Below are 27,716 nucleotides of genomic sequence, written 5' to 3' on the forward strand. Positions count from 1 at the left end.
AATCCCCGAAATTGCAGGTTGTCACCGGGCCTGAGACCGCCCGCTGTTCTGCATGTGGTGATTAATTTCCAATGGCGGCTTTTATCTATTTTTATCTCTAAAGATCCTTCTGCCCTCCCTCTCATGGAAGCGTCACGGGAGCACAATGCCTCTTCACCCACATGGCGAGAGCTCGGCTCCCCCAAATTTTTCTCATCCTTTTGTGACCACTGTTCCAACGGCGCCATGACCGATGACATCTGGCGACCGATCATCGTACCGTAGCGCTGCCTCGACTATAAATACACGCCCCGTTTGGCTTGATTTGGATATTATCCACCCACGGCATTGATTCCGGCTCCCGAGTTAACTGCGAGTGTTAGTAAGGATGTGCTTATCACCCATTGATCTTTTTAAATAAGGTGGTGTTGCTATGTTCCCAAATGGGCAGGACTTTCATCGTCTCATTCGAGCCACGTTTATCCAGTCAGTTGAGGCTTGTCACGGTAGATATATAAGACTTATATGATTTGGAATGCAGTTTAACCTTCGCACTCCATTATGGATGTTGAATGAACAGCAAATTACACTTTTTTGTAGGGTCTAGGGAGCAATTCTGATGTTGTGTCAATAATAGGGCAATGCATTCTGAGTCGCCTCTGCTGGTGCTGCTTTGTGGGCTGGACGTGAAAGTTCACCGCATCTGAGGGACGAAGTTTTAAGCTCCACGGTGCCGTTTGAAGTTGTCTCCTCTGCCCCCCTTCACCCTCCGGCCAGAAGGGCTCGTGCAGAGCTCCGACATGCATTGCTCTTTGAACCGTGAACCTCCAGTAAAGGGCAAAGCCGTGAAGTCAAACTGGCAAACCAGTTCACAGACGATCGATTTAAAAAAAGTTGTGTATGAAGTCGGTTGCAGAGCATTTGTGAAAGTAGTATTTCTAGTTGCCTGGACTACATAACGTGTTTGGTTTGGTGTGGTGCGGCGATCACGAAAAACCATCGAAACCCATTCAGCACTCTTCAGTCCAGTCTTGTGCCGAATCCGCACATCAGGTTTCCTTGTCCAGTAACAAGGGAGGATGGTTGGAGGTCGACGCTCAAAAACACGCCCCGAGATCTGGACATACTTGAGTCCCTGCTTCAGTCCGAGTTACATAAAGGCGGAGCTTCCGGTTCTGGGAGATGAAAAGCGTTCCTTTAATTGTTTCTGGCGACCTGCTCCACTTGGGAGGCACATCCAGCCCTGGCACCTCTCTGTCCCCGGGCCTCCTCACCGCCCAGGAGAGGGAGCCGGGCATTAGCACACACCTCGCTGCGCATCGGCCGGGGCCGCTGCCCGCCCCGTGGCACACTGACTCATCCCCTTCTCCTCACGGCGCTTCAGCCGGGGCTGACATTCCCATCAGCCTCTGCTCCTGCAGATGGCTCATTGCTCTGACACGCTGGTGAGTTGTCCAACCAATGAGGAACTTTTACCTCTGACTGAGTGGATGAGTGCTCGCCAAGAACAAATCGCTGCAGGACGCTTGAACTTATGGCCCATTTAGAGCCATTCTTGCTTTTTTAGCCCCACTCTTTCTCTCTCTCTCTCTCTCTCTCTCCCTCTCTCTCTCTCTCTCTAGAATCTCTCAATGAAATGGAATTCTGTTTCGGGTTTTTTTCCTGGCGGCATGGCAAAGTCAGAGCAGATTTCCTATCGGAAGTGCAGTTGACCCAGATGCCGTCTACTTCTGACCGCATCTTCTACTCTTCCTCCACTCCATTTATTCCATTAAATCCCCCTCTACTACAAGATATCTCTGTATCCCTGAGACCGCTGATTCCGGTCACAGCAGAGACATCACGAAAATTGTGTTTTTTTTCTGTATTTTTTATCATCGCGCATACTTTGGGGGGCCAAAATGTGGATGCTTCAAAGATGTGTATCGGGAACTTCAACAAACATCAAGACGAAATAAAAATGTAATTGAATTAAACAGCATGACTTATGCAGTGTACAGATACATAGCTATTCAATTAGTAAGGGGCAATAGTTGTTAATGCCTGCATCATGATATTTACATTTTCTCTCAGCGCCTTTAAATAAAAATAAGGAGATGGTTTTCACACAGACACATCACAAACAAGATTTGTGTTTTTATTACATGTATTCATTCCCCCAGATGGCCTGTTGTTGCCCATTTCAATAAGACTCGGTGTTCTGCTGTGGGAGCTGCCGAGTACAAAGTGTTCGCTGCTGCTGGCCTTCGCCCACCCAGGCTAACGCCTGGGATAAACAATGTCTGGCTATTCATCCATTTAAGATTTGGAATGTGTTTAAGAAATTGAGTAAAAACATTTTTTTTCATATAACCTTCGATGTCCCTGAGCTCTTGGGTTGGGCTCAGGGACATCGGCTGGGGAATTAAAAGGTGTGGCATCGACACCAAATGCTGTTATTGACAGCTGTGAGCCAGACCCGGTATTACGGTCATTTCAAAGTTGGGGTTGGGGGGGTCAGAGAAAGAGATTTATTCTGGGAAGTTATTTCTGGTATTTCCAAATCCAGGTGGTCTGGAATTCAAAGAAAACCTGTGGTATTTTCTAATCTGCTAATCAAATATGATCTTACACTGTCTGTGCCGGGTGTATAGTCCAAATCAAACCACACACTTAAAATGCCTATAGGCCTATTTTAAAATGTCAACCACTTTGGTCGTGTGACATTTGCTCATATTGAGCTCACATTGTGCTTGCATGCTATTACAAGGGCTGGATCATAGGTTGGCTATAGCTTTTCTTTTGTATACTGTAAGAAATACCTGCAAAATTCACCTTAAGTATCTTAATATTTGATCAAGAATGGGGAAAATGATTTCTTGTTGTCGTTATTGTTTTTACATAATATGAATTCAACAAAAAAAAGAAAAACAATTATATCTTTAATTTTGAAAGTGTCACCTGGTTCTGTTTGAACACTAATCTCTTATAATTAATAATAATGACAGATAGATAGATAGATAGATAGATAGATAGATAGATAGATAGATAGCAGCTCACATTAGAACAAATAGGTAAAAATATAAACTAATAAAAAAATACATATATTTATTTTTGCAATATACAAATATTATACCAGCTATTAGTGGTCCAGCCCGCAGTTGATAAAAGTATCTGAAAAACCGCAGTACACACAGACATGGTTGAGGTCTCTTTGGTAGTTTGAGCATGATTAATATCAAAGTATATTTAGAGCAGGAACGAGTGATAGACTTGTAATTTTACCAAAAGTAGACGAAAGTTCACGCGCCTTGATTAGTTTCAGGAGTGAGCCGCTTTGTGACATCATCATCCGAAGTTATATACTGTAAGTCCAAGCTTCATCTCTTGGAACTCATTGGCATCCAGCAGCCTGCGCCCTGTGGACTGCAAAGCGTTTGCTAGGCGTAGGCCAGTGACACTCAAGCCGAATGCGGCTCTTTTATGACTAGTTGAGGCTCTTTAAAGTGTTATTTAAAATATTATAAAAAAAAACCTCTAAAAGAGTATTTCAATACATTTGGTCTGAGATATTGTCTGTAGTATTCAAAACTGAATGTGCCATTAGACACATCAACCTATGACGGCTTGGAGAGAGAGCGCATCTATAGAGATCGGTTTCCAGGTAGTGATCAATGATCTGTTAACTGAGTGATCAATGGCTGATCACCTGGTTTCCACTGGCAATTTTATTATTCATTATTTGTATTTCATTATATTATTACCGTATATAACTTGTAACCTGGAGCCACAACTTATCACAGGACCGACTGCGCAACGGACGGCTTTTCACATTGCAAGCACCACAACAGCCTTAATGCAATTAATAAATAGGAACCTATTCTAGCGCTTTGTTTTCAGTGTGCGAGAAAATCTGTGTGACAGTGGGAAAACAATTTCAGCAAGAAGCTGGTAATAAAAACATGGTAATAATAATAAGGTAATGGTAATACTAATAATAAATTGCTAGTATTACATACACCATGCTTTTCATTCCTTTATAAGATATTACTAGTAGCCTTGTTTTAAAATGCATAATGGTTTGATGGAGGAAAGGGACGTTTCGGAAATGTGGCTCTTGCGAAAATATTTTTTGTTAATGTGGTTCCTGACCTGGGAAAGGTTGAGTACCACAACCCGAGCCAATGCTGTGTTTAAAGGAAACTCGGAAAACTGTCACTCGTGCTGAATTTTACAACACCCCGAAAACTGTAATCCGTCACAGAAGGCGTTTTCGCACCGCAGGAAGCTCTAAGAACCTTTCGAGGAACCATCCCTTTATTTTGTGCCCGCGCAGCATGATCCAGGAACGGACGTAATTGCTAAAACACTGTTCTTGAGGGACATCAGTGACGTACAGTAAGTGCACGGTGATTGGTCAAACACATGAGCCAGCGAAGCGACGTACTTAAAAGCATGTTTAAAACGTTGACAATAACTGACAACATTTGACGCTTCATTTAAAGCCAACACTGTGCTTATTTATGCACTATTTATTTCCAAAAAACTAAATCTACATTAAAAAAAACCGCTGTCCCTTCGCCCCGACTTTGATGTGGACACGGCGGACTCGGAGCAACCCTCGATCACGACAGGTTCTCCGCAGCGCGATGGAACCTCGGAAACCTGTAATACGTGCCAAATACGACTAAACAGGCCCCTGTGTATTGCTGCCTGCAGCTATATTTATTATTATTATTATTATTATTCCAATGCATATCATTTAGATTATAATAAGGTATCAAACAAAACCAAAAAAAGATCAAATGACAAAAAAAAAAAAAACAATACGATAGAAAATATATCTTAGGAAAATAAAAACCCAAATATGCATGTATGCATGGGTAACTGAATATTAATATTCGGGGGGGGGGGGGGGGTTGAACTCATTTCCACGGTAATCTGTGCAGCAGCGAAAGGGTGTGCGTGGGAATCTCCTCCCGGGCCCCGCCCCCCTCGTCAACGACGCACACACGCACCGCCTCGTCCGCCTCGTCCGCAGCGTCACTCCGCTCAGTCTCCCCCCGGTTGCCAGGCAGGGTGCGCCCGTACCCCACGGAGCATCCCTCTCTGCGCCGCTCCACCCCACGGGCAACATATCTTCTCTTCCTGCCGGGGTGTCGTCGCTCCGAGCCCCGATGTGGATGCGTTGCGGAGTCGGTCGGAGGAGAAGTGTCGGTTTGGGCTCCAGACGGGACCTGGTGTTTTACTTATTCTACCATGTGTAGAGCCCGGTGCTCCGCTCCACACACGGCGGCGTCCGAGGTGCTCGTGGAACGGCGTGACTGAACTGAAAAGACTGTACCAAAAAAAAAGAAAGAAAGAAAGAAAGAAAAGAAAGAAAAGAAAGAAAAGAAACTGCGCTGGAAAATGGTCCAGAACGTAATCTTGGTGTTTTTCCGTAGGAGGTTGAGCCAGAGGCCAGCGGTGGAAGAGCTGGAAAGTCGAAACATACTGAAACGTGAGTATTCGCAGAAACAAGTTTCAGGATATGTTGATTTAGCTATTTGTTTGTTTAGATCAATTTTTATTATCATCATTTTTTAAATGATTATGAATTATTATCTTGTTATTATCATTTCATTTTTTCTATATCTTTTTTATTCCTACATTTATTTATCATCGTTATAAGCTCACTGCTTGTCGTGCGTACTTTTATATTCGTGATCCAAAAAATGGCTCATATTATAAGGAGTAACATATATATTTTTTATACACATTTTCCAATATGCAAATATTTTTGTATATTATTAATAAATTATTATAATTAACGCGTTTTCAAATGCCTGCACGCACTTTGCTGTAATGATTAGTTCTCTCAGTTTCGATGACAAACTCGTGCATGGTTTATGTTTTTGCGTTGATGAACAGGCTCTAAAATAACCTGCAAAAAAGCACATTTCTCCCCCCAAAAAATGATTTCAACCCAAACTAAGTGCACCTGCTGCTCCTATTGTTAAAACGTGTGTTGAACCAAGCAAATATTAGATTACCCAACCCCAATAAAAAAAATATATATATATAGATCATAATGAAACACGTGTGTATTTATTTATTTATTGTTTGTTTATTATTTTTTATTTATTTTTTATTTATTATACAGTTTATTTATCTATTGTGTATTTAAGTGCCACACAAGCACAGCCACACCACCTGTGAGTCCTACTCTGCAGCTGTTCTTTTAATCTCTCTCTCTCTCTCTCTCTCTCTCTCCATCCTCCCTTATCTGAGGGAATGGTGTATTAAAGAAAAAAAAAAAAAAACATGAAACACTGGAACATTTTTTGCCATCAGGACACCATGCCCACATCAAGGCCAGAGGGATGAAAGTTTAATTTGAAAGCGCCACCCCCTCCACCTCCATGCACCGCTACAATCTTTGCAATGATTTTGGTCATGCTGCAAAGGCTCGATAAAAAACCCCACAAAGAAGGAGAGAGGTGACATTCGACAGATTCAGACACAGAGTGACAGCTGCCATTCTCGCTTTGAAGCTACCACACCAGCTGTATCGCACGAAAAATGCTGCAGCTCAGATCTGATGAGAAAGAGAGAGAGCGAGAGAGAGAAGTTAGTTAGTCAATTAGTACATAGTACATAATACATATTTACAATTTATACCATGACAATAATTTATCCTGTGCATCGTATCACATTTTGTATATTCTGTATATATATATATATTATTTTTTTTAATCATTTATTTACTTAATAATTTTGTCTACTTATTTATCATTACATGTCACCATGTTGCTGGTGCTCTAATTATGCCCCCTTAGAATATTAGCCTCCATGACGCTCCCTGCTCTTTCCTCTCTCTCTCTCGCTCTCTCTCTCTCTCTCTCTCACACAATCACACACACTCTGACTTTTCCCCTCCAAAGCTGACTGAAAGCCACTCCACGAGTCCCCGTCCCCTGGTACAACATTGATGCCGTTCATTATGAAACTGAGTCACATCTAAATGAGTTGTTAGTCACCCATCATTTATTTTCATTTCATTCCTGCGGAGAGTTGGACTTCACACACGAAAATCTATGACATGCTGCGGAATCTCCGCGCCCGATCGAGGCCCTGGGTCTGACAGTACGACCGCAAGTGACGCGATCGCATTTAACTCCCGTATTTATAAATAATGACGTTATAAACGTTAACGTTGGTCACCATATCCACTATCAATAAATCTCTTTTTATATAAGTGAATTGTGTGGGGGGTTTTTGTTTGCACTTTGCAAACAAAACTGAGTTTTAAACTCTCATTCATGGAACATTGTAAATGTCCAGCTGAGCAAACTACTCGCTGTTGTCCCGGAAAAAGTTCATCCACAGTCCATCCGACGGCCACTCGAGGGAGGATCCCACCGTCGGATGTGATTACGGATTCGGTGTGAAGTGAGCTTGACGGTTGAATTTCTTTTGTTTTGTATTTTTCTCCCAACAGAAAGAAATGACCAGACGGAGCAGGAGGAGCGGAGGGAAATCAAGCAGCGGCTCAACAGAAAGGTATGCGGCTCTGGAGGCCTGACGGGAATGAAACCATCCTACTGTACGCACACACACACACACACACACACACACACACACACACATATAGGCCCCAGGCTGTGCACATTTTATTTGATACTCTTCATCCACTGGGAATCTAAGTCCCTCCATCGCCTCTTGTCCTGCAGCTTAACCAGCGACCCACGGTGGACGAGCTGCGGGATAGGAAGATCCTAATCCGTTTCAGCGACTACGTGGAAGTGGCCAAAGCTCAGGACTATGACCGGCGAGCCGACAAGCCTTGGACCAGGCTGTCTGCCGCGGACAAGGTGTGTGTGTGTGTATTTATTTATTATTATTATATGATAGATGGATAGATGGATGGATAGATAGATACTTTATTCATCCCCGGAGGGAAATTGCCGTGTCAGCAACAGCTTGCACTGGAGAAAATAGGCAAAAATATTCCAAAATTGGTTGACTGTACACCATAAAATATGACAACATACACCAAACCTAAAGTTAAACAACAAAATATAACCAAAGAAATAACAGAACCACAATTTTAAAAGGGCAAAAAAATATAACCAAAAACATTTTATGATTGATTTGATTTTATATACAGGTACTGCTCACGTAACGACCGTGTGCCGTTCCTAGCACCAGGTCGTTAATCTAATTGGCCGATAAGAGAGGACCCGTGTTAATTCACGGTAAGGGGGGCGTGGCCATTGCCAACGCTAGTGTAGTGAATACTGACAGACTGCGGGAACGACACTGACAACGGTGATGAGATGAAATGTATACAGTGTATATAGTATACAGTATATATAGTATATATAGTGTATATAGTAATCACAGTGTATATAGTATGCTGTATATAGTGTATATAGTGTATATATTATATTTAGTGTATATAGTATATGTAGTATATATAGTGTATGTAGTGTATATAATGTATATATGTATATATAATGTATATATTACATATAGGGTATCTAGTGTAGTTAGTATATATAGTGTATATAATGTATATGGTATATAAAGGGTGATGCGCGATGAGATGCTTGATGCTGAGACGCCACGGTATTGTACTTAAGTAGAAGTACAATACCGCTTTTTTCCTTGTTAGACCAGCTCTCTGACCCGTCTGTACAATAGAGACTGGTCAGAGAGCTGGTCGTAAGTCTGAACGGTAGTTAAACAGGTAGGTTGTTAAGTGAGGAGTACCAGTATTTTACATATTTTACTAATTAATCTAATAATGATTAATTAGTAAAATATGTAAAACACTTATTATTATTATTATTATTATTATTATTATTATTATTATCATTATTACTATATTATGTGAATGTGGGTCGGTTCCATTGTTACTGTGGTCAACTCCTGTACAGTTCACTTCAATGCTGGCAACGTGCAAACACCTCCATCAAACACCTGTTCAAGGGGTGGCTCGGGGGCTCAAATGTGGCCGGCCAATCAACGCACATAGGTTCCCTTTGATAAGCCAGATAAGAAAAGCAGACAAGAAAAACGCACAACAGGCGTGTGGTTCTGGTCGTGTGGTCAACAGTGTGGTTTTCCCTGTAGCCCCGCCAACTTTCAGCCTCAACCAGTCACCATTTTCTCACTCACTTTCTGTCAATTTTCATATTGATCAACTGAAGAACGACTTAGATGAGGTGAGAAAATTCAGCCATTGGGTGAGAAATACCCAATGGGATAAAGTAATTGGAAAAAAAAAACCCCAATCATCAACATGATGGCTATGCAGTACCAGTGGAAAACAATGAGAGAATATTATCCAAATATATAGTTGTAAGATTTAAAATGTGATGGTGTTTCATTCTCCAGCCCGTTCCTAAATGAAAGAGACCCACAGTTCATGTGACCGGCTTCAGCTGTGTTCACCCTTCTCTTCTTCCATCCGTCACGACTCTGTATGTCTGCACGTGTGCGGACAGATGGGATTTGTTTTGCAACGTTCTTTTTCTTCCTCATTAACTTTTCTCTTACGTAAAAGAGAGTCTTGCGTGAAGCCTAACCTCAGATGGTCCTTTTTTTTTTTTTAATGAAACATCTGACGATGATTCTTCCATCCCAGCGCTTCCATCTGAGCGCTTCCAGCGTGCTGACATGCGACGGCCCCTGCCGCTTACGTTTTACGCTTACAGCCTATATATATATATTTTTTTTGTTCTTTTTTTTGCTTTCCGCAGGCAGCAATACGGAAGGAGCTGAACGAGTTTAAGAGCAACGAGATGGAAGTCCATTCCTCCAGCAAGCACCTGACCAGGTCAGTGGGGCTCTATCCACCATTACTCACCAGTGTCAGAATGAGTTTATTCCGACAAGAAGTACATTTTCACATCACAAAATAAAATAAGTAAATTAATTAATTAATCAATTGATTTGATTAATTAGTTAATTAATTCATAAACAAACTAATAAACAAATAAATGGATGGATGAATGAATACATGAATAAATAAATGAATTATTAATGAATAGATAGATAAAAAATATATAATAATAAAAAAGAAAAGCCAGAATATACAGAAATAGCCAAATGTAATAGGATAATATGCACATACTGTACATACATGATTGGTGTCAATAGATCTGGTATAAGTCAATACAACAGCAATACTGTGCACTTTACAAAAATTGTAATTGCAAATGATTCCAGTGTCATGGCGGTGTTGGCACAACAGCGTCATAAAACATGTGTGTTTGCGGGGCCTACGGGGAGGCTCCACCTCCACACGCCCTCCTGGAGATGGTAGAGCCACCACGCCCTTTTTTCGAGCTCACCCCTTCCCTTCCAGTGCTCACTAACGTCCGCGTCCGGACATCGGTGAGGTCTTCCAGAGTTGGCCCCGGGTTCTGGGTTGGGCTTACGTAAGAGTCCAGTTGCACCGCTCCGCAGGCTATTAATAGCACTCTGATTGATGAACTCCCGCAGTGTGGTTATTTCTGACCGTGTCCCTTTTTTTCTTTCCTTTCTTGCGTAGGTTCCACCGGCCTTAGCAAGGTTTCTTCTGTGAAGAGCTGCTGATACTTGGGGCTTTTTTCCCGTCCGTCGAGACCTTGCACGGAGTCTTCCAGTGCCCGGGGCCCTGCGGTCAGCGGGGCGTCCCGATGTTTGGGTGCAGTGTACCTCGGAGGCTACGTCCTTTAACAAAAGAAGAAACAAAACAAATAACGAGGAAAAGATAAAAGAAGAGTCGGAGCCGCCGAAAAAGCCGCTCCACTTATACTCAGAGGAAACATCTCCTTCAACTTTCCTTTCACCTTTGACGCTGTTTTTTTTTGTTGTTGTTTGTTTTGTTTTGTCCCCCCTCGACAGAAAATAACACAGGTTTTTTTTTGTTTTTTTTCATAAACTCTTTAAAAAAGACTCTTTTCAGAACACAGCCTTTTAAAAAAAACAAAAACGCTTTTTTCCCCCCGACGCCGGGGGGGTGGAGGATGTTGCATGTGACCGACTCCGCCCGTTCCCTTTCCGACTTCACGTCTCCCGTCTCCGCTGCCCGTTCAGTGGGTTCAGTTTCATATCAGCCGCATTAATGTTCCTGAACGCAAACTTTGTCTGCGTACAAGATGAAAAAAAATCCCTTTGTAAGCACTATTTATTGTCTGCACAATACAGATTTTCAATTTGTAACTAATCTGCTTTTTGTCTTGTTGTCCATTCGGCTCATCAATATCAGATTTAGGAGACAAAGGAAAAATAGAAGGTGGCGTCTGTTGTCCATTAAATAGCAGCTGAAGGTGGTTCAGATAGTTGACCAGCGCTGGGCAGAAGTATTTTTACCTTGTTTATTCATCTTCATCACGCAGCAACTGATTCCTTTAGCGGTCCTAATGCTAATCTCCACAATGAGAAGCTGTCACAACCAGTATTTATCACAAGATGAGATAGCGCTTCATTAAAAAGGGAAATCAGGTGTTAAAGCAGCCAAAAAAACACACAAAGAAAAAGAAAGATATGAATTAAAATGAGATGCACACATCTATCAACAGCAGTTAACATGAAGTAGCATTATTCCAACTGGTAAAAGAGTGCGCTTTGACTTGTTAAATGCTCTTATTCCCAAGAAAATGTGGACAATTGACCTAAATGGAGGCTAACTGACACTGCCCACATAGGGCTCACTACTTGGCATAGCGCTACAGGTTAGCATAGCGCTACTTCCTTTTCACTCTGTGAAGATGGGTGGATGGATGGATAGTGCACATAATGTGTTAAAATTAAATACAAATTAAAATTAGAATACAAATTAGAATTCGATAAAAATTAAAATGATAAGAAATAACACATAATATGGGTTATTTCTTATCTCTTTTTAATTTGTATTACTTTTTGACGGCACTGTTTGTTGCTTTTATTTGCTGTAACGCTATGAATTTCCCTCATGGAATGAATGAAGTGCCATCTGATCGGATGTGATCTGATGCGATGTGATCGGATGTGATCTGATGCGATTTGATCCGACGTGATGTGATCTGACGTGATGTGATGCGTTCTGATCGGATGTGATCGGATGCGATTCGATCAGAACTGACCTGATCTACAGAGGAACCCTTGTCTTTGGTCTTTCCATAGAGCCGGCGGAAACCTCCACGTCACCCGTGACGTGGAATACATCAAAAAAGAGCTCTTGACAGGCTAATATCCTACGTTGGCGCACCCCCAGATTAGCAGCGCCATTTTTAGCCACGCTTTGACATCAACGTGCACACGTCGTGTGATCCAGGGAGTTGGAGCCTGGCACGGCCCGGGCACCAGATGGCATCATCGCATGTACGTCGTACTGTAACATAAGGGCGTGTCGCTGCCGGGGACTAATGGGAGGATGAGTAACCGCCGGCTGGCAGCTCCGTGTGGGGCGTGGTTCGATGCTGTCCGGTCCCCGCCTCAGGGCTTCCTGCTGCACTCCGTGCGGGGCAGGGTCCTGGTGCGGGGGCGGGATGTCCTGACCCTGGATAGCGCTGTTATGTAACGACATCAACACGCACGGGGTCAGGTTTTGGGGGCCTGATGTATAATGTTGTTTTGGGGGCCCCTTTATTTGTCAAACTGTGGTGGCGGGATTTAACATTGAAATGCATCAGTCTGTTGCACTAAAGAGGAAAAGGGGCCAGATGCGTGAAGTAAAAGTAAAATAAATTAGGCCATTACACAGAATGAAAGGACGCTTGGCTACCAAGAGAGACATTTTAATTTCTAAAATAATAGTAATAATAACAATTAAAATAAAATACAATATATAAATTATTATTATTATTATTATTAATAATAATAATAATAATAATAATAATAATAATAAAGGCTAAAATGGCAGCTTGGGCGCCCCCTTGTGGTGGCCCCATGCAGACCGCACAGTCCGCGTAAAACCGCCGCTTGCGGTTGGTCAATCGACCAACTTCATCGATGTCATCCATGTGAGAAAAGGACTCGGCCTCCGGGGGAAACACTGCCTTCATCCAAAGAGCTGTAAGGTGAGCTGTCCAAGGTAAAGTGCAAATAACTGACCCGCAAACAGAACAAGCGATGAAACAGAGAAATATGCAGAGGAAATGATTAAGTCAACACAATAATGTGAAGAAAATGCAAATGCATTTTAAAGAAACTGCGTGCGATCGTATTCAACAGGACTTTTGGAAATATACCATCTATAACACACTGTATAGATTTTCCTCTAAATGAACGTTGTAAGGAGGACGAGGGAGCCCTTGCAATGCACTACTGCCCCCTAGTGTTCACCCACCGTAAGTGCATTGAGTGGGGGAGTGGGCGGGGCCATAAAAGGGGGGCGAGCTCAACTCCGGACGGGAAGTAAAAATCCGATATATTTTCACAGCTTGTTTTCGCAAGGGCTTTTTGAGCGGTTGCAAGCCTCGGACTGAAATGGCATTATCCTGATCGGTAGGAAAATTGAGCAACACAACGAACAACATCACGGTTCCTTGAGGAACAAAAAAGTGTCGAAGGTATATATTGAGTGTGCTAGAAATTGAGGCGGTAAATCGACTACAAGTCCCATAAGACATTGCGTCGACACTCATCCAATCACAGGGCCGTCATGTCTCCAAGCCGGCATCTCTGAACACGTGATCAAAATACCATGCGATGATTGGCTAAACGAATTTATGTATGTATACTAACAGCACAGAATTAACACTTTTATGGTGAATTTGTTTCTGGAAATTGTATTTTAAGTCTTTATATTAGACTTAATTAGAATGATATATTTCTAGAAAACAGAATAGGTTAGGTTAATAGTCTGAAAACAAACATTTTAAATACTCTTAATAATAATAATAATTATTATTATTATTATTATTGTTGTTGTTGTTTTTATTATTATTATTATTGTTGTTGTTGTTATTTTTATTATTATTATATCATCTATATTTCATATGTAGATAAGTAGTGACCATTACCAAAGTTAGGGGTCATAACTATGGTTTTGATACACTACTGTAGACTGGACCACACTTGTTTATGAAAAATGCCATTTGAGATCATTATGTTCCCACTCACCAGGTACTGAGGGGAGACACAACAAGGACAATGATCTATTGCCAGAACAAAAGTAAAAACAAACAAATAAATACATAAATACTAATAATATATTTTTTTAAAGTAAGTACTATAAAAAAAAGAACTCATTAGGAGAAGAATTTCAATGTCTGAAAACTGTGTGTGTGTGTAAATAGTTTGTGTGACCTTTTTTTTAGGACTTAAGTCTGATTTCAACCCATGTCAAGTCAGATTTCCCTCAGCGGACTCATACTTTGTGATAATTACTATAAGCATTACGAGTGTTAACATATTCATACCAGTACACAAGATTTACACAAACTAGGTGCGTTTATTTCATGTTTTCAACAGGGAATACAAACTTTATGGCAACATTCTTGACTCATGCACAAAATTTCAAAAAAGCCATCGGTCGACTCATGCCATTTGATCACGGTTGCTCAGCAAACACTGGCTCGATTTTGTACACAAGCTTGTTTTCGGTGTGATATAATTGTACAGCTGCAGAAGGCGTGGCAAGGGGAAGAATGCCCTCGCAAGAGCCAAGCTCCTCGGCCTGCCAGAGGGCTCTGTGGAATCTGATCTCCGATGTCAGCGGAAAATGTTTGATGAAAGGGCCGTACTGTCTGACTACCATGCAGATTGAAAACGCCGAGAAGCAGCTTTCAAATGAGTACAGTTGTGTGTGATAAGTAAGAGTCCTGTGTGTCTGATCATCATCATAAAGAATTGTTTTCCAACAATAAAAACACTTTCATCTCTTCCGCATCATGTAGGTTGTGTGTGGTCACTCAGGTAAAGTGTAGCATGCTGCCCTCACATTCTCTTGGCACAATCAGCTTGTAGCTGTGGCATGAGAGTTTGTAATTTTTACCGTCATTGTTGTCCCAGTAGGTGTGTCCCTCCACTCCATAACAGATCGCAAACTCTAAAATGGCGCCGGGTTGCAAAATGAAGGGCGGGACGGGGAGCCAGAAATGGAAGATATCCGTCTCAGACTCAGATTCCCCCGGGTCCCCACCGGACACCCAGGATGCCGCTGTGTGTGTGCAGGTCCTCCAATTGGTGAAGGAGTAGTGCACAGTGATCTCCTTCTCGAAGGCTAAATTCAGCACACGGATGGTGCCAGTTATTCCCACCTCCGAGCACAGGACCTGCGCCAGACACACCCTCTGGCCGTGGAGGCGCTGCAGGAATCCCGGCTGAGCCGCCATGTTGTCCGGAAAGCAAGACTTGAAGTAAGGCAGGGGAAGCTCCAGGGACCTCCCGAAGGCCAGCTCAGAGCTCATGAGCAGCCTGGAGAAGACGTGCGGCGGGATCAGCGGGTTCTGTCCCGCTTTGAAGAACCGTACCTCCTCCAGCTCCAGGCCCATCGAGTCCACAAAACGCACCTGTGGGCTCTTGGGCGCCTTCCTTCTCTCGGTGGTCAGGGACAGGGAACGAGCTCGTCTCCGCACGATGGGCGTCGTCGGAAGATCGACGGAGATGCCGGGGCTCGGCGCAGCGCGCTCGGCGACGGTTGGAGCTCTCGGACCCGGAGGCCGTATCCGGACGGGGGCACTGGAGGGTTGAAGTCTGGGATCGTAGAGCTCCCTCAGACAGATGGTGATCCTTTTAGGCGCGGCGGCACTTCCGAAGCCATCGCTGAACTGGGGACGGGTCTCCGCCTGGTCGACAGAAGCCTTCTCTTGCATGCCTTTGTATCGTCGTTTACGATGAAAGCGCCTCAAGAAACTAACCCAATCACTGTATTACCCCGATCATTCAGATCTCAGTACACGCACAACGTGAATACACATCTTCTCCTAAACATGGTACTCTAGTAGGGAGTCATGCATATCCTGAGATGTTGGATGTCAAAATGAAACAAAAAAAAAAAGAAAAAAGAAAAATTTAGAGCCAGGCTACAGCCACACCTTTTACAGTCCAGATCTTTGGTTTCCGACAACCTAGTCTCCCTTATTGACCTAGTTCACCGGCCTCAACAGCGACCACAACACAGCAATATGTCTTCCACTTGCCAGAGGACGCCAATCTGCTCGACCCACAAACTTTAAAGTCGCCAACCAGGATGAGCCCGGTTAAAATAAAATAAAAAAATGAAAAATAAAATTTCAAAAACGAACAAAAGACTCAACTTTAATATACAAAATGTGGTCTACCAGCAGAGCTTCTGAAAGCCTGGATAAAGGATCTCTTGTTAAAGCGCTGACAACTCCACACACAAGAAATGGTACTTCGCTGCTCCCACCCTGTGAGTTTAACCTCTGACATTTAACATGAAACCCTAACGGGGAAGAGGAGGTGTAGCGTCAATATTTTTAGATTCTCGCTGAACCACAAGACTAGCGCTCTCAGTCGCATTCAGGATGCATTCAGTTCTTACTTCTATTGTAGTTCCTCGCAGAAAATTCCCTCTGTTTACAGGAGGGCAGATGGTTTGGCTATTTGAGGCATTTGATATTGTTTTAACTGGCTCAGATAAGGTATTGTTGTTTTGCTTTGCCTTATTGGGTGATTTAGCTTTCTAAATATTTGGGGAATTAATGTCTTACATTCCAACCACATTCTATGTTCCTCGTAACATGAACTCCTAACCTCAAGATAAGAGGAGATTTATGGTGCAGCACATTACCTCGGTCACTTTCAGAAGTCATTATTCCTCTAATAGCAAATATTTAAGTATTTCCGTAAGCATGCCACAGATATTTGTCGCAAATGCAGTCTCTGTGTTTTATGTTTATTTATATGTATTATAAGATGCACAAAAAAATGTCCTAACAAGGACGATAAAGAGATTCCATTATTGTTATTATTACTGCACGGGTTGGTCTCTCGGTCTGTCTGTCTGCTGTCATGTAACTGAGCCCTTGGGGGCCAATAGTGTTCAGGTGACAGTTGCCTGATTTGCTTGTCCACAAAATGTCTCTCTGTTCGCGAGGGGTCCGGCGAATTTTCTTGAGGACCCCCCTGACCTTTGGGCCCCTGGACCCAGTAGGTCCGTTCGGGAATCCATCCCAGGCAGTAGAAGCCAGTCCTTGAGAACAAAATCAGTTGATTTTCTGTTTCAATAGGCAAAAGAAAGTCTACCCTGACTTAATGGTAGAATATTCTATATATATTTTTTTTTAATTTACTAACCAAGAAGAATCTTTGACTAATGTTCATGTTTTTTTCCTACGGGATTTTTTTTTAGTGATACCTGTTTGCTTAATGTTCATTTTTAAGTAGAAAATAATTTTTCTATAGTAAACAAACAAATATAAGACAACAAATATACGGTGATATATGATACATATATTAAAATATAGCAGCAGGCAGCAATATGCAGGGTCCAGGCTTGTTCAAGTTCAATGGATGAGTGTCCGTTGGCTTCTGATCATTTGTCCCGGCGTGGTTACAGTGTAATTCTATGATAGGGTGGTGTTTGCAGCTGTGGGTGGGTTTCCTACGCCGCAACTGACGGCAGTGATCATTCTGAAGTAGGGCTGCGTGATTATGGCTAAAATGATGATCACGATTATTTTAGTCAATATTGTGATCACGATTGTTTATCCACGATTATTAATCCATTTTTGGTGAATATAATTATATTATTGCACTTTGTAAATCAACAGAAAACTGCCTTCACAATAATAATGTATTTTATAAACCTATAAATAAATAAACTGAGGAAATTGGTTTACTTTACTTCACTTGCTGATGATACAGTATATAATTAAATGATTTGACAAAAACACAAAAATAATGAAAATATTTCAGAACACATACATGGTCCTTGTATTATGTAATTACTGATGGTTATTGTTACCAGACGATTATAATTCAGGAAGTTTGTATACATTGATATCTTTGGAAGGTCTATGAATTCTGACAGTGATGTTATTGGGTTTTTACTTTGCAGAACTTACTCTGGTGCATGTCAGAAGCGTATATATGTATGATGTTGAATCCTCTGCACTTTGTTTAATCCAATTGCATTTTACTTTAACCTATTTTTTTCGAATATTACAAAGGTTAATGATAATAAAATAACACCTCTCACTTTCTAACTTCGTATGGTTGGGAGTTTCTTATATTATTTTAGTTAAAGTCCAAACGCAACTTTATCTTTGCGTGGCAATATCGTGAGGTTTCGATTGTTGACTAATCACTTCACTGCCGCGCTGTAGCGTGATCTGTGTAGTTCCTCAATTTGCGCAATTTCCGTTGCAGCATACCTACGTGGGTGACGCCACATTGGTGAGGTTGCCATCGTTGACAAAACTTCTTCCACAATAATGAACTGATCTGGATTAAACTTGGACGACGTCATGTTGGAACTGCCCCAAATACAAATCTTATTCATTTTGTCTGTGGGTTCGTTGGATCAATGACATCCATAAAGTTCTGACGTCAGTTACCTCGCTACGTGCCGCCATCTTGGTGAAGTCCCGATTGTTGACCAATCACTAGACTGCAATGGTATCATTTGACCTCTGCCCGCCGTCATTTTCGCATGGAAAGGCGTTGCGGAGGTGATCAAAAATACAGCTTTTTACCAAATGATTCGGCGATAATGGACCGATCTGGATCAAACTCGGACGACGGCATGTCAGAACTGCCCTAAACACATTTTTTTCATGTTGTCTGTGAGTGTGTCGGATCCATGACATCCATAGACAACTGGCATTCGTTTTTCAATTAACCTTCTACTTCATACATACATTCCCAATAGATTTGTCAAAGTTGTCAATTCTCACCGTCAGGGAATGCCCCTCACTCATGCTTAAAATATCCCAAGTGAGAAGATTAACATTGCAAAGGAGCCATTAAATATTGCAACGCGATACAGCGGTAGTTCATTGTGTTCTATCGTCATTATGAGTCGCATGGACCTGAACACCCGTGGCACACCGCAGGGTGCCGAAGGCTCCTCGTTAAAGCCACGCGTCTCTGGTGCAACAGCAGCCGAGGGCCGTTCAAATGAACCGGGTCGAAATGCTCGCGAACGATCTGGTTCATTTGAGCGGCTGTTTTATAGGAACGAAGGGAACCGAGTCTCGCTGGGTGACGGGACGTTCGTTTTTGTCAAGTTTTACAGTTTGCATTGTGTTGTTTAAGTTTGTAAGATGTTTGTATCTGTTCTGCACAAAATAACTAATCATAGTACTTGTTTTATTTGTGATTTTCGTCTGACGCTTTTAGAATAGTATATAAATGAATAAATATTAACAAAAATAGATAGATAACATACTTAGGGAGAGTATCATATATTTCCACGTGTCATTTATGTAATTTGCCAATACGCAGATGTTACGGGATAGAAAAAGAACGAACGGCTCTCGGAAACGAACGGAGCCATAGGATCCGGTTCCCTTCAAAGAGCTGTAATTCTCACCACTAATTTCAACCGCCTCGGTCCGTGAGCAACGCTCCCACGGTCGTATTTGTCGTGTAGCGCCCTCTCCATCATTTGATTGGTGGCCCTTGCAATCGGGGATGGGCACAGTTCTGCAGGAGCGAGTGCCACTATGCCCGGAGAGGGTCTTACACTGTGGAGGGGAGTGGGGGAGGACTCCATGGAGCAACAATAGGCCCGGTGCGGCCAGGTAGGTGCTATCAGGTGCCCTGAGGTCTTATGCAAATATTTTGTAATCGATCCCAACGAACGGAGGGAATCGGTTTTAGAGACGATCGCTGGTGCGAGGGGCGATTTCTCTGGAATTCCACAGTTCCCGAGATGCTGCTTTGTCCCTGTGTCTGTGCCGAGATGCCGCTGTAATCGCGATTGGCAGGCTGTTCTCTTTACACCTCGGACGTAAATAACAAGCAGAACAGCTATATACAGGCTTGCCTTATTATTAGTATTCCGAAAAGAAAAGGGAAAATAACATTTGCGTTTGATTACATTTTTTAATAAAGGACCATATTGATTTTTTTGTCATAAAAATAGCATGAAAGCAGATCAGAATCAGTTTATTATCATGTACATTTACATACACAAGGGATTTCATTTGGTGGGCTTTGGTTCGTTTCACTACAGACGATTAACATTAGAAAAAAAAAGCGTAACAATCCGAAAAAATGGAGAATAAAAATGATAAAATACAATTGTCAAATATATACAATAACTGAAAAATACAAAGAGAATGAAAAAAAAAAAGAATAAATTATATATATATATATATATATATATATATATATATATAAAAACACACGCATGCATGCAATACTATTCACAGGATACATTATTGTTATGGATATATAGGGTATAAATTATAAATATGAATTATTACTATTACCATGTAAAAACTAGGTTATTATAGTATGAAATTCTTATACTAGAGCCAGGCACAACATTGTAAACCAAATGTATAACAAATAGTAATAAAAATATGGTCAAATAAAGAAGCAAGCAAATATATTTAAATGCATGTAAACATCTTCGTCAGGAGAATATATCTACAAAAGTGCGATGTTTTATTCATAAAAACTAAGGTATGTATGCCTACAATTTTTTTTATTGATTGTGTCTCTGGTACTAATGTCTGTTTCTTTTTAGCAACAAAATGGTCAGGCGCCAATTGCAAAGGAAGTCATTGCAAGCCCCGAACACCTTCTCAAGTCAAGACAACAACCACTTCTCCGAAAAGGTTAGTGAAAAAAAAAAAATGTAAAGACCGTGCTTGAGATGCATACAGTAGCATGTATACAAAGGAGATATTGCTAAAATGAAACGACTTAATATTGCTTCACTGTCATCAGAGACCCCCACAAAGAAGAAGGCACAGAGCTAATAACCCCTTGACCAAATGCAACATCCCTCAACCCAGGTGAGCAGCAACGATAATAAACTATTTAACTCAACTATTTAGTGCCTGTTTACAATGGTTGAATCATTAATTTCTCCCTCTAGTGCTCATAAAACGCCAGACGCAATGTGCCAGGCGGCGTCTAATGTGGGGGATAGAAAGGTGTCAAAGCTTCGACAATGTGGAGAACAGCGGCATCCTGAATCCAGGAGGATCAGACATGCGGCAGCAACTCCACACCGCCCCCTGTCCAACTCAAGTCCGGACCTTCTCCAGAGCCAGAACCCAATCAAGGCAGCTGTAAATCCAAGTGGTGGCGGAGAGCAGGGCAGCGACAGTGACCTGTCCGATTCTGAGAAACTTCCCCTGCCTACTGGCAGCCCACCCGTTCCTCCGCAGCTCAACCTGCGACCGGAGGTCGTCAACCTGGATGACCTCCCCTCTGACGGGCGTCGGGCTAGAGGGCAGGGGCGCAGGGTTTATCCTTTCCCGGACTTCCTCCCACCACCCTTTAATTCTTGGAGTCTCAGCCAGCTGGCGGTGTTTTATAACATGGAGGGCAGGGGCCAGCCGCGGCCCCGCCCTGTTGGCCCTTTGGAGCGGTACCTGGAGCGGCTGCTGCAGTTGGAGTGGCACCGTATCCAGATGGTCCAAGAGGACAGTGGCTCGTCTGACATGGCAGAGGTGCTGGCCAGCTGCCGCAGGCCACACGCCGCCCAGACCTCTCGTCTCAGCTCCCCGAAGAGCATCCTCCAATGTCAGCGCGCCTTCCCCCTGACATTCCTCTCCTCCTTGGCCAGCCACTCAGCCATGCTCACCAGCTGTGCATGCACGGTCTGCCGTTTACGCTACGCCTCCTGCGGGCTGTCGTGCTGCCGCTCGGCTCAGAGCCACACCGCCCATTCCAGACTAAGTCCCCTGTTGGAGTGCAGGGGCCCCGTGTCCCTCCCTAAGAGGAGCTACAGTGAAACCCGGGTGCGGTCCTCGGATAAGGTACCGGCACTTGGGGCGTACAGGCTTGGCAGCCCAGTGAGGGGCAACAGTCATCTGAGACGCATGCAAGCCTCCGGTAATATTCGGAACCCAGTCCAAGGTGCTACCGCTAAACCTCACCTCGCCGCCAGGAACTCTGTGGGTACCAGTGCTCAAAGAGACTGTTTGGGAGAAGGGGACGTGTGGTCCAGGGTGGACCGACGGCCATTCAGTGCGAGGTACAGGAGTGGCTCAGAGCAGAGGAGAGGGGGGACGGAGAAAAGGCGCGAGGGGTCGGAGAGAAGGAGGAGCGGGTCTGAATGCGGGAGAGTCGCCGAGCTCCATGAACAAGAGGTAAAACCAGATGCCGTTGCTGCAATTCTGGACAATTTACCTGCGTCCAAACGTTCATCTCGAGTCAGGTCACAGTCACACAAGTCAAAACAGGTTGAATTTGTCACATAGCAGCACCCTCAAAATGTGATTTGTTTTTTTATGCTACAACTATGGATGTTTAATTTAATGTATTTGATATCAAGTCACAAATATTAGAATGTCTGACATTTTTTACACCGAAATAAAGCACATGCTAATTAATCTCATGAAATGTTTTGCCTAATTTATTTAAATCCTTATGTAAATTGTGTTCTTATACTGTATTTTTCCACCCCTGCAAAAATGGAGGAATTAATAAATACAACCAGTACTACAACCCTAATCATGCATCAAAGTTATCGCTTACTACCGTTTGTTTTTCGAAAGGGTAAATCTTGGAGTTCCATCATATAAAGCCCCGATTTTTACTCGATCAAAAATAAATCTTTTAATTAAAATCAATAAACAGAGTTCTCTTCTATTAAAAATACATTATTGAATCAAAATATAATTCCCTGTCATTATTCATGTGTGGAAAAAAAGAGACTATATTTTTTATTATTAAGGTGAGTTTCTGTCCATAATTAAAATTACGGTTTTACCGAGGGATTAGCCTATAAATATATTTTAAATTAATTAGTCATTGGAAATCCTAGCGAGCAGCTTTACTTTATGTCTTTAGTCGAACCTCTACTCGGAACGATTGTCGGTCTGTGTTACCGGCCGGACTTATTTTTCATGCAACACATTCAAAATGGACGCCGAGTCGAAGCGTGTGATGGAGTATTTGGTAGAAGTTGAAGAGGCTGCTGAAGATGTTTTAACAGATAAACAGCAGGTGACCAATTAGAAATGGTTTGCAGAAAACGCCAGTGTCGACGAAATTTTATTTTAATGTAAAGCAAAATATTCGCTTGGCAATCAAATAACTAGCCTTTGCCAACGATAGCTGCCGTGCTAGGCAGGTACTTAAAAAGTCTTAAAATGTACAAAAATTAGGCCTTACAAATAGTATAGTCGTAGTAATACATAATGTTGTATTTTAATTTATTGGGTCTTCGTTCGTTGTTTTCAACAAGCCTGACAAAACGAGTCAGGTTTCTGCAACAGTGTCAACGTTTCTGACGTATAGATGCCTACGCTTAGCTGTGAACAGTTCATACGATCTTCTACTTCGTAACCAACCCAATTTCTATATTTCTGTCCTGTATCCTTACCCTTGCTTTTCAGTCTTGAATTCGTCTTAAAATTATTACAAAGGTAAATTATTATTTAAGTTCTATGTAATACTTTTTAAGCAGGTAGTTATTATTTTTATTGTTATTATTGTTATTGTTTAATTGTACGGCAGCCCGTTATTGTTGTACCCCTCTCCCACTGCACCAAAAACGCGGTAGCACCCGCTAACAATCGGCATTTGTCACCAGTGGGTAAGGCAAAAGTCGGGTCTCAGTGCTGGGTCAAATGACCCTGCAATAGACACGGGTTTAAATTCTGCTCCATCTCCGATTAACTCTGACGTGATCAGGACACCCGGGTCGACACGCTAGTTTTGGCCCCCTTTGCGCGCATAAATAGACAAGAATTGCAGTCTATCATTTCATATCCGATTTCGATTTTTTTTTCCAAGTTTAACAGTTTTATGTCGTTGTTTAAGTTGCTGTCTCTACTGTTTTATTCCCAACCGTGGAACCATGACACGCCCCTTTTCCGGGCAATGGGAAAAGTGTCAATCGGCTATTTTTAGCGGTTTTTTTTCTAATTTTGGTGTGAAAGCGGCATTAATGTAAGAGGAAAAATAACCCCAAATTCTTGGAACCTTGAAGCCTACAACTAAAACTGGAAAACCAATTTCTGCATTACACACGAATACTTGTTTGAACTGCGCTGAAGTTCCATCCAAATCGATCCACATACGGAGCAGATATAACCGAAAAACCGTTTTTAAGACCGATGTGCAAGTATGCCAGCCCAAAAAATGAAGAGCCCGGCTAAAACTATCTGAGAACATAATTAGTCGTAAGCTAGAAACACGGTTAGGTGTCGTTTAAACCGCTATGTAACAAGATCTCGTGGTTTAAAGCTCATCCAAATGGATCCACATACGGAGCAGATATGAGGTCATAAAAAAAAAATACCCAAAATACCCTTAAGCGCAATGAGGTTTTCAGTAAGTTGCTTTAGGACGTCATCATATTATTTACTATAAATGTACAGATTCCAAATGAGACTGTCCAGTTGGACCTCATACATCCATTGGTCCGTGTAGTCTCTAGTAATTACCAAACTACCGATTTACGTGTATATTTTTATAGCTTCTTATCTGGTAGATGTCAGTAGATCTGTTCATTGATATTTTACATCCTTGGTCCATATTACTTCGCTGGATTAATGAAAAAAATAATAGGAAATTATCCTTGAAATGTCGTCTGAGCATCCCTCAAAAAAACGAATGTGCGACTCAATGAGGAGTTAAAAATCGAGGCTGACGTCAGAAAAATAGAAGCCGTTGAATGGTAATTACCCACAGAAATATCACTGAAAATCTAAGACAATAAAGAAGCCATTGTCAAAAAATCTAGTCGTCAAGGTCAGTCACAATATTTAAAAATAAGCACTGAAGAAACAAGATGAGCAACCAGGAGACAAGAGACCAGGGGGAGCCCATGCTGCGATCTAGTAAACTCCAAAAATCGGGCTGCGTTTCAGAGAACCCGGGAAACTGTAAAACGCACCCAACACGACTAAACTGGACCCTGTGTATTGAGCTATTATTATTATTATTATTATTATTATTATTATTATTATTATTATTATCTGATTGAATCATTTTGAGAAGATAAGACCTGAGGGTCCAGGTGTTGCAGCAGCAATAAGTTGACAGAACAGTGCCAGTCAAAAAAGAAATATCTAATATCTATACAGCTGACTATATTATCGGTGGCAGGAAATTACAAATATTGAGTTTTGCATTCATTGTAGTTATATCCCCATATATGTTTATCCCTATCTGACTTTATGGTGAGGAACTTTTGAGTTTAGGAAATGTACAGTTTTTGAACAAACTGGCAGCACAACAGCTACTCTTATGAGAACAGATGGCTTGGAGTTAGTAATTAATGAATTGTTCCCTTTCAGATTGTCGACTTGGACATGAAGAGGAATAGGAACAGGGAGGCATTGAGCGCACTGCGAAATGACATGCCAGATTCAAGTGAGTGACACTCTCATGGCAAGATGCTACTGAAACATTTATTTGAATTGATTTGCTAAACTTAAATGCATATGTACTTGTTTTCAGAAAATGTGAAGGTTTGTTTTGGAAACATGTTCATCAAATTTCCCAAATCAAAGACCAAAGAGATGATTCAGAATGGTAGGACTTCACCAGCTAGCTTCATTTTATAAACTTGGCAGATTAAGAAAATATCTTTCTTTCTTTCTTTAGTTTCTTCCTTCTGCTGAAGAATCCTAAGAATATTTTATTTTCTCCTTTATAGATCAGGAGCAGCTTGACAAGGAAATAAATGACCTACGGAAATCATTAAAGGCCAAAGTTAATCGTCTCAATGAGATACAAGGTATGATTAAGTGAAGTCTGTCATGATTTTAATGATGTACTGTATATGTATATGTATGTATGTGCTTATAATTTCTTTAAAAAAAATACATCTATAACTGATTATTTCAATTGTTGTGGCTCATTCCTGGTGATATAGACAAATTAAATTGCTCTGACAAAAGCCTGTTAGTTTGGCCAGACATTCCGCGCATTTTAGACAGAGATTCTTTGTTTTACCTGATCTGGACTAATCTCAAGGGTTTATTTACTTTTTATCTTCTGTCTGGAACAAATGTAATTCTGTATAGAATATAGCAGTTACAGATACAATATGTCAGTAAAGCCGCCAATATTTCTTCAACATAGGGACAGCTGCACAGGGGTACAAAGTGTCCAAATCTGTTTCCATTGAACAACCGTGATGTGCAGTATGTGTGTCGTGATTCATGTAGGAAAACCTGAGCTGCGGGGCTACCGCCTTTCCCCTCTCACCGCTGATGAATTAACAGCTATCAACAGCCTCCTGAGACGATGACATCAAGGGATGGACCAGCTCACCACCACCTCATTGACAAATGGCCTGAGAACCTCTGCAGCAAGACCCTAAATGGGGAAACACAGTAACAATGGTGTAGTAGTTAATGTTGTCGACACCTTCCTCGTTTTATATTTTGGCTTGTAATTCATTTTTCATCAACCGACTAGAAACACACTCTCTATTGTATTTAAGAACAGAACATATGTGTACGACAAGGAGGAGGACATCATCATCATTATGGACACTATTATAATATCCCCTATTTCTAACTGTGATGCCCTGATGAAGCAAGTGATGTTGTGTTTCATCATATGACCACAAGGTGGCGGGGCATTCTACCTATGCAGTCTGAGCTTTTCCACCCGGGGTGAAGCGTCTTATACCTTCACTTGAAAGTTATTTAAGGTTCATGTTTTGTTATTTTTCACACTTCCACTTAGAATATAAAGAGTATATTTTTGTATAGCTGAAAATCAGAAAGCCGTAACTGAATGCATCTTTGGCGTGTGCAAGGTGCTCACAAGGGATATAATGTTAAAATGCCTTTATTAAAACACCGGTTTTACCGGTGTAAACCCTAAAAAGCAAACTTCTGGGATACCATGCATTGTGGCTAAACAGCCTTCACCCCCCAACCCCCAAAAGGCTGTTTGTGCTAGTGTAATAATGCCCATGTTTTAATAAAAGCATGTTTATTATCCTCAATGTGAGTGCCATGGATCTACTTGTGTATCTTTGAAAGAGATCTTTGCCAGTCAGCATACATTTCAAAAATGTGGGTCCTGTATACTTTGCCTGAAATGCGCAAATTATGCCATTCGAATGAGATAATACAAAAGCCCAAGTAACGATGACTTGCAGCTGAGTGTAAAGCACAAAGCAAATCTGTGAGTAACAAATGCTTCATCGTAGCCATTTAAGGGTCTTGCTTTATAGCCAAATCCGAAAATGATAAATCTGTGGCGGATGTCCTCGCCCCTCGCCGGCGAGATGCATGGCCTTCACCGTGTTATCAGCGACACGTGGCTCTGTTGTATCCGCAGCAGACGGGGTGGGGCTGTTAATATGGTGTGACCGGGTAATTTTAGGGTCTGACATTCCACTCAGCACTCTGGGCGCTTCGTGAAGGAACATGAACTAGCACCCCGGGCGGCAGGAGAAGGAAAAAAAAAAAATGTGTGGGGGGGGCGACAAGAATCACATGGTAGGCATCGCAGGGCCCCTCTGATGAGGAAGTTGCGTGCCACAGTTCACACAGATTTAGAGCGGGATAGGAATGATGAACCCTCTGACTCAAGGGTTGGGAACCTGTTGCTCTGTCTCATGGTGTTATGCAACAAGTCAAACCTGGCAGGCTCTCTTGGGTGACTGGAGGCAACCTATTGAGGTGTCTCGAAATGGTCAAAAGGCGAACTGATGGGTGTTGAAATACTGCAGCCAA

The 27,716-nt window shown here is 42.0% G+C and overlaps 3 protein-coding genes and 1 long non-coding RNA gene across 6 annotated transcripts in view; 3 read left to right on the forward strand and 1 right to left on the reverse strand.

Annotated features, from left to right (window-relative positions):
- phactr3b (phosphatase and actin regulator 3b) overlaps window positions 1–10,634 on the forward strand; it is a gene marked incomplete at its 5' end in the record, with an annotated part of 38,228 nt that extends 27,594 nt beyond the window's left edge. The window contains 5 exons of the mRNA XM_080000252.1: window positions 5,403–5,458; window positions 7,439–7,500; window positions 7,671–7,811; window positions 9,705–9,781; window positions 10,499–10,634. Of these exons, the coding sequence (XP_079856378.1) occupies window positions 5,403–5,458; window positions 7,439–7,500; window positions 7,671–7,811; window positions 9,705–9,781; window positions 10,499–10,514 (352 nt within the window). The 3' untranslated portion in view covers window positions 10,515–10,634. The remainder of the gene's footprint in view (window positions 1–5,402; window positions 5,459–7,438; window positions 7,501–7,670; window positions 7,812–9,704; window positions 9,782–10,498) is intronic.
- On the reverse strand, window positions 6,418–16,245 carry ppp1r3db (protein phosphatase 1, regulatory subunit 3Db). 3 transcript variants are annotated; one of them, XM_080000255.1, is made up of 2 exons: window positions 14,909–16,245; window positions 6,418–6,535 (listed from the first exon to the last, which is right to left on the reverse strand). In XM_080000255.1, exons 1-2 carry the CDS (start codon window positions 15,726–15,728, stop codon window positions 6,492–6,494), a joined length of 864 nt encoding a protein of 287 aa, XP_079856381.1. In that variant the 5' UTR covers window positions 15,729–16,245; the 3' UTR covers window positions 6,418–6,491. The 3 variants fall into 3 exon arrangements, with proteins under 3 accessions (XP_079856381.1, XP_079856380.1, XP_079856379.1); XM_080000254.1 differs by lacking the exon at window positions 6,418–6,535 and adding an exon at window positions 10,529–10,659; XM_080000253.1 differs by lacking the exon at window positions 6,418–6,535 and having other exon boundaries at window positions 14,365–16,245.
- Window positions 16,246–19,570: 3,325 nt separating this feature from the next.
- On the forward strand, window positions 19,571–20,849 carry LOC307230097. Its single transcript, XR_013844153.1, has 3 exons — window positions 19,571–19,625; window positions 20,579–20,669; window positions 20,782–20,849. It is a non-coding gene; the product is annotated as an uncharacterized lncRNA (long non-coding RNA).
- A 2,080-nt stretch (window positions 20,850–22,929) lies between these two features.
- On the forward strand, window positions 22,930–26,980 carry pdrg1 (p53 and DNA-damage regulated 1; the record flags this gene model as incomplete). The annotated part of the gene is made up of 5 exons (XM_080000233.1): window positions 22,930–23,013; window positions 25,314–25,389; window positions 25,477–25,551; window positions 25,676–25,756; window positions 26,190–26,980. The coding sequence occupies 5 exons, from the start codon at window positions 22,930–22,932 to the stop codon at window positions 26,270–26,272; spliced, it is 399 nt and encodes a 132-aa protein (XP_079856359.1). The 3' UTR covers window positions 26,273–26,980.
- Between the last annotated feature and the right edge of the window lie 736 nt (window positions 26,981–27,716).

This window comes from Zeus faber (assembly GCF_960531495.2).
Source record: "Zeus faber genome assembly, chromosome: 5".
Lineage (NCBI taxonomy): Eukaryota > Metazoa > Chordata > Actinopteri > Zeiformes > Zeidae > Zeus > Zeus faber.

Excerpts from the sequence above, each read along its gene's own strand:
- ppp1r3db (XM_080000253.1), bottom strand. The coding sequence starts at position 15,728 with ATGCAAGAGAAGGCTTCTGTCGACCAGGCGGAGACCCGTCCCCAGTTC.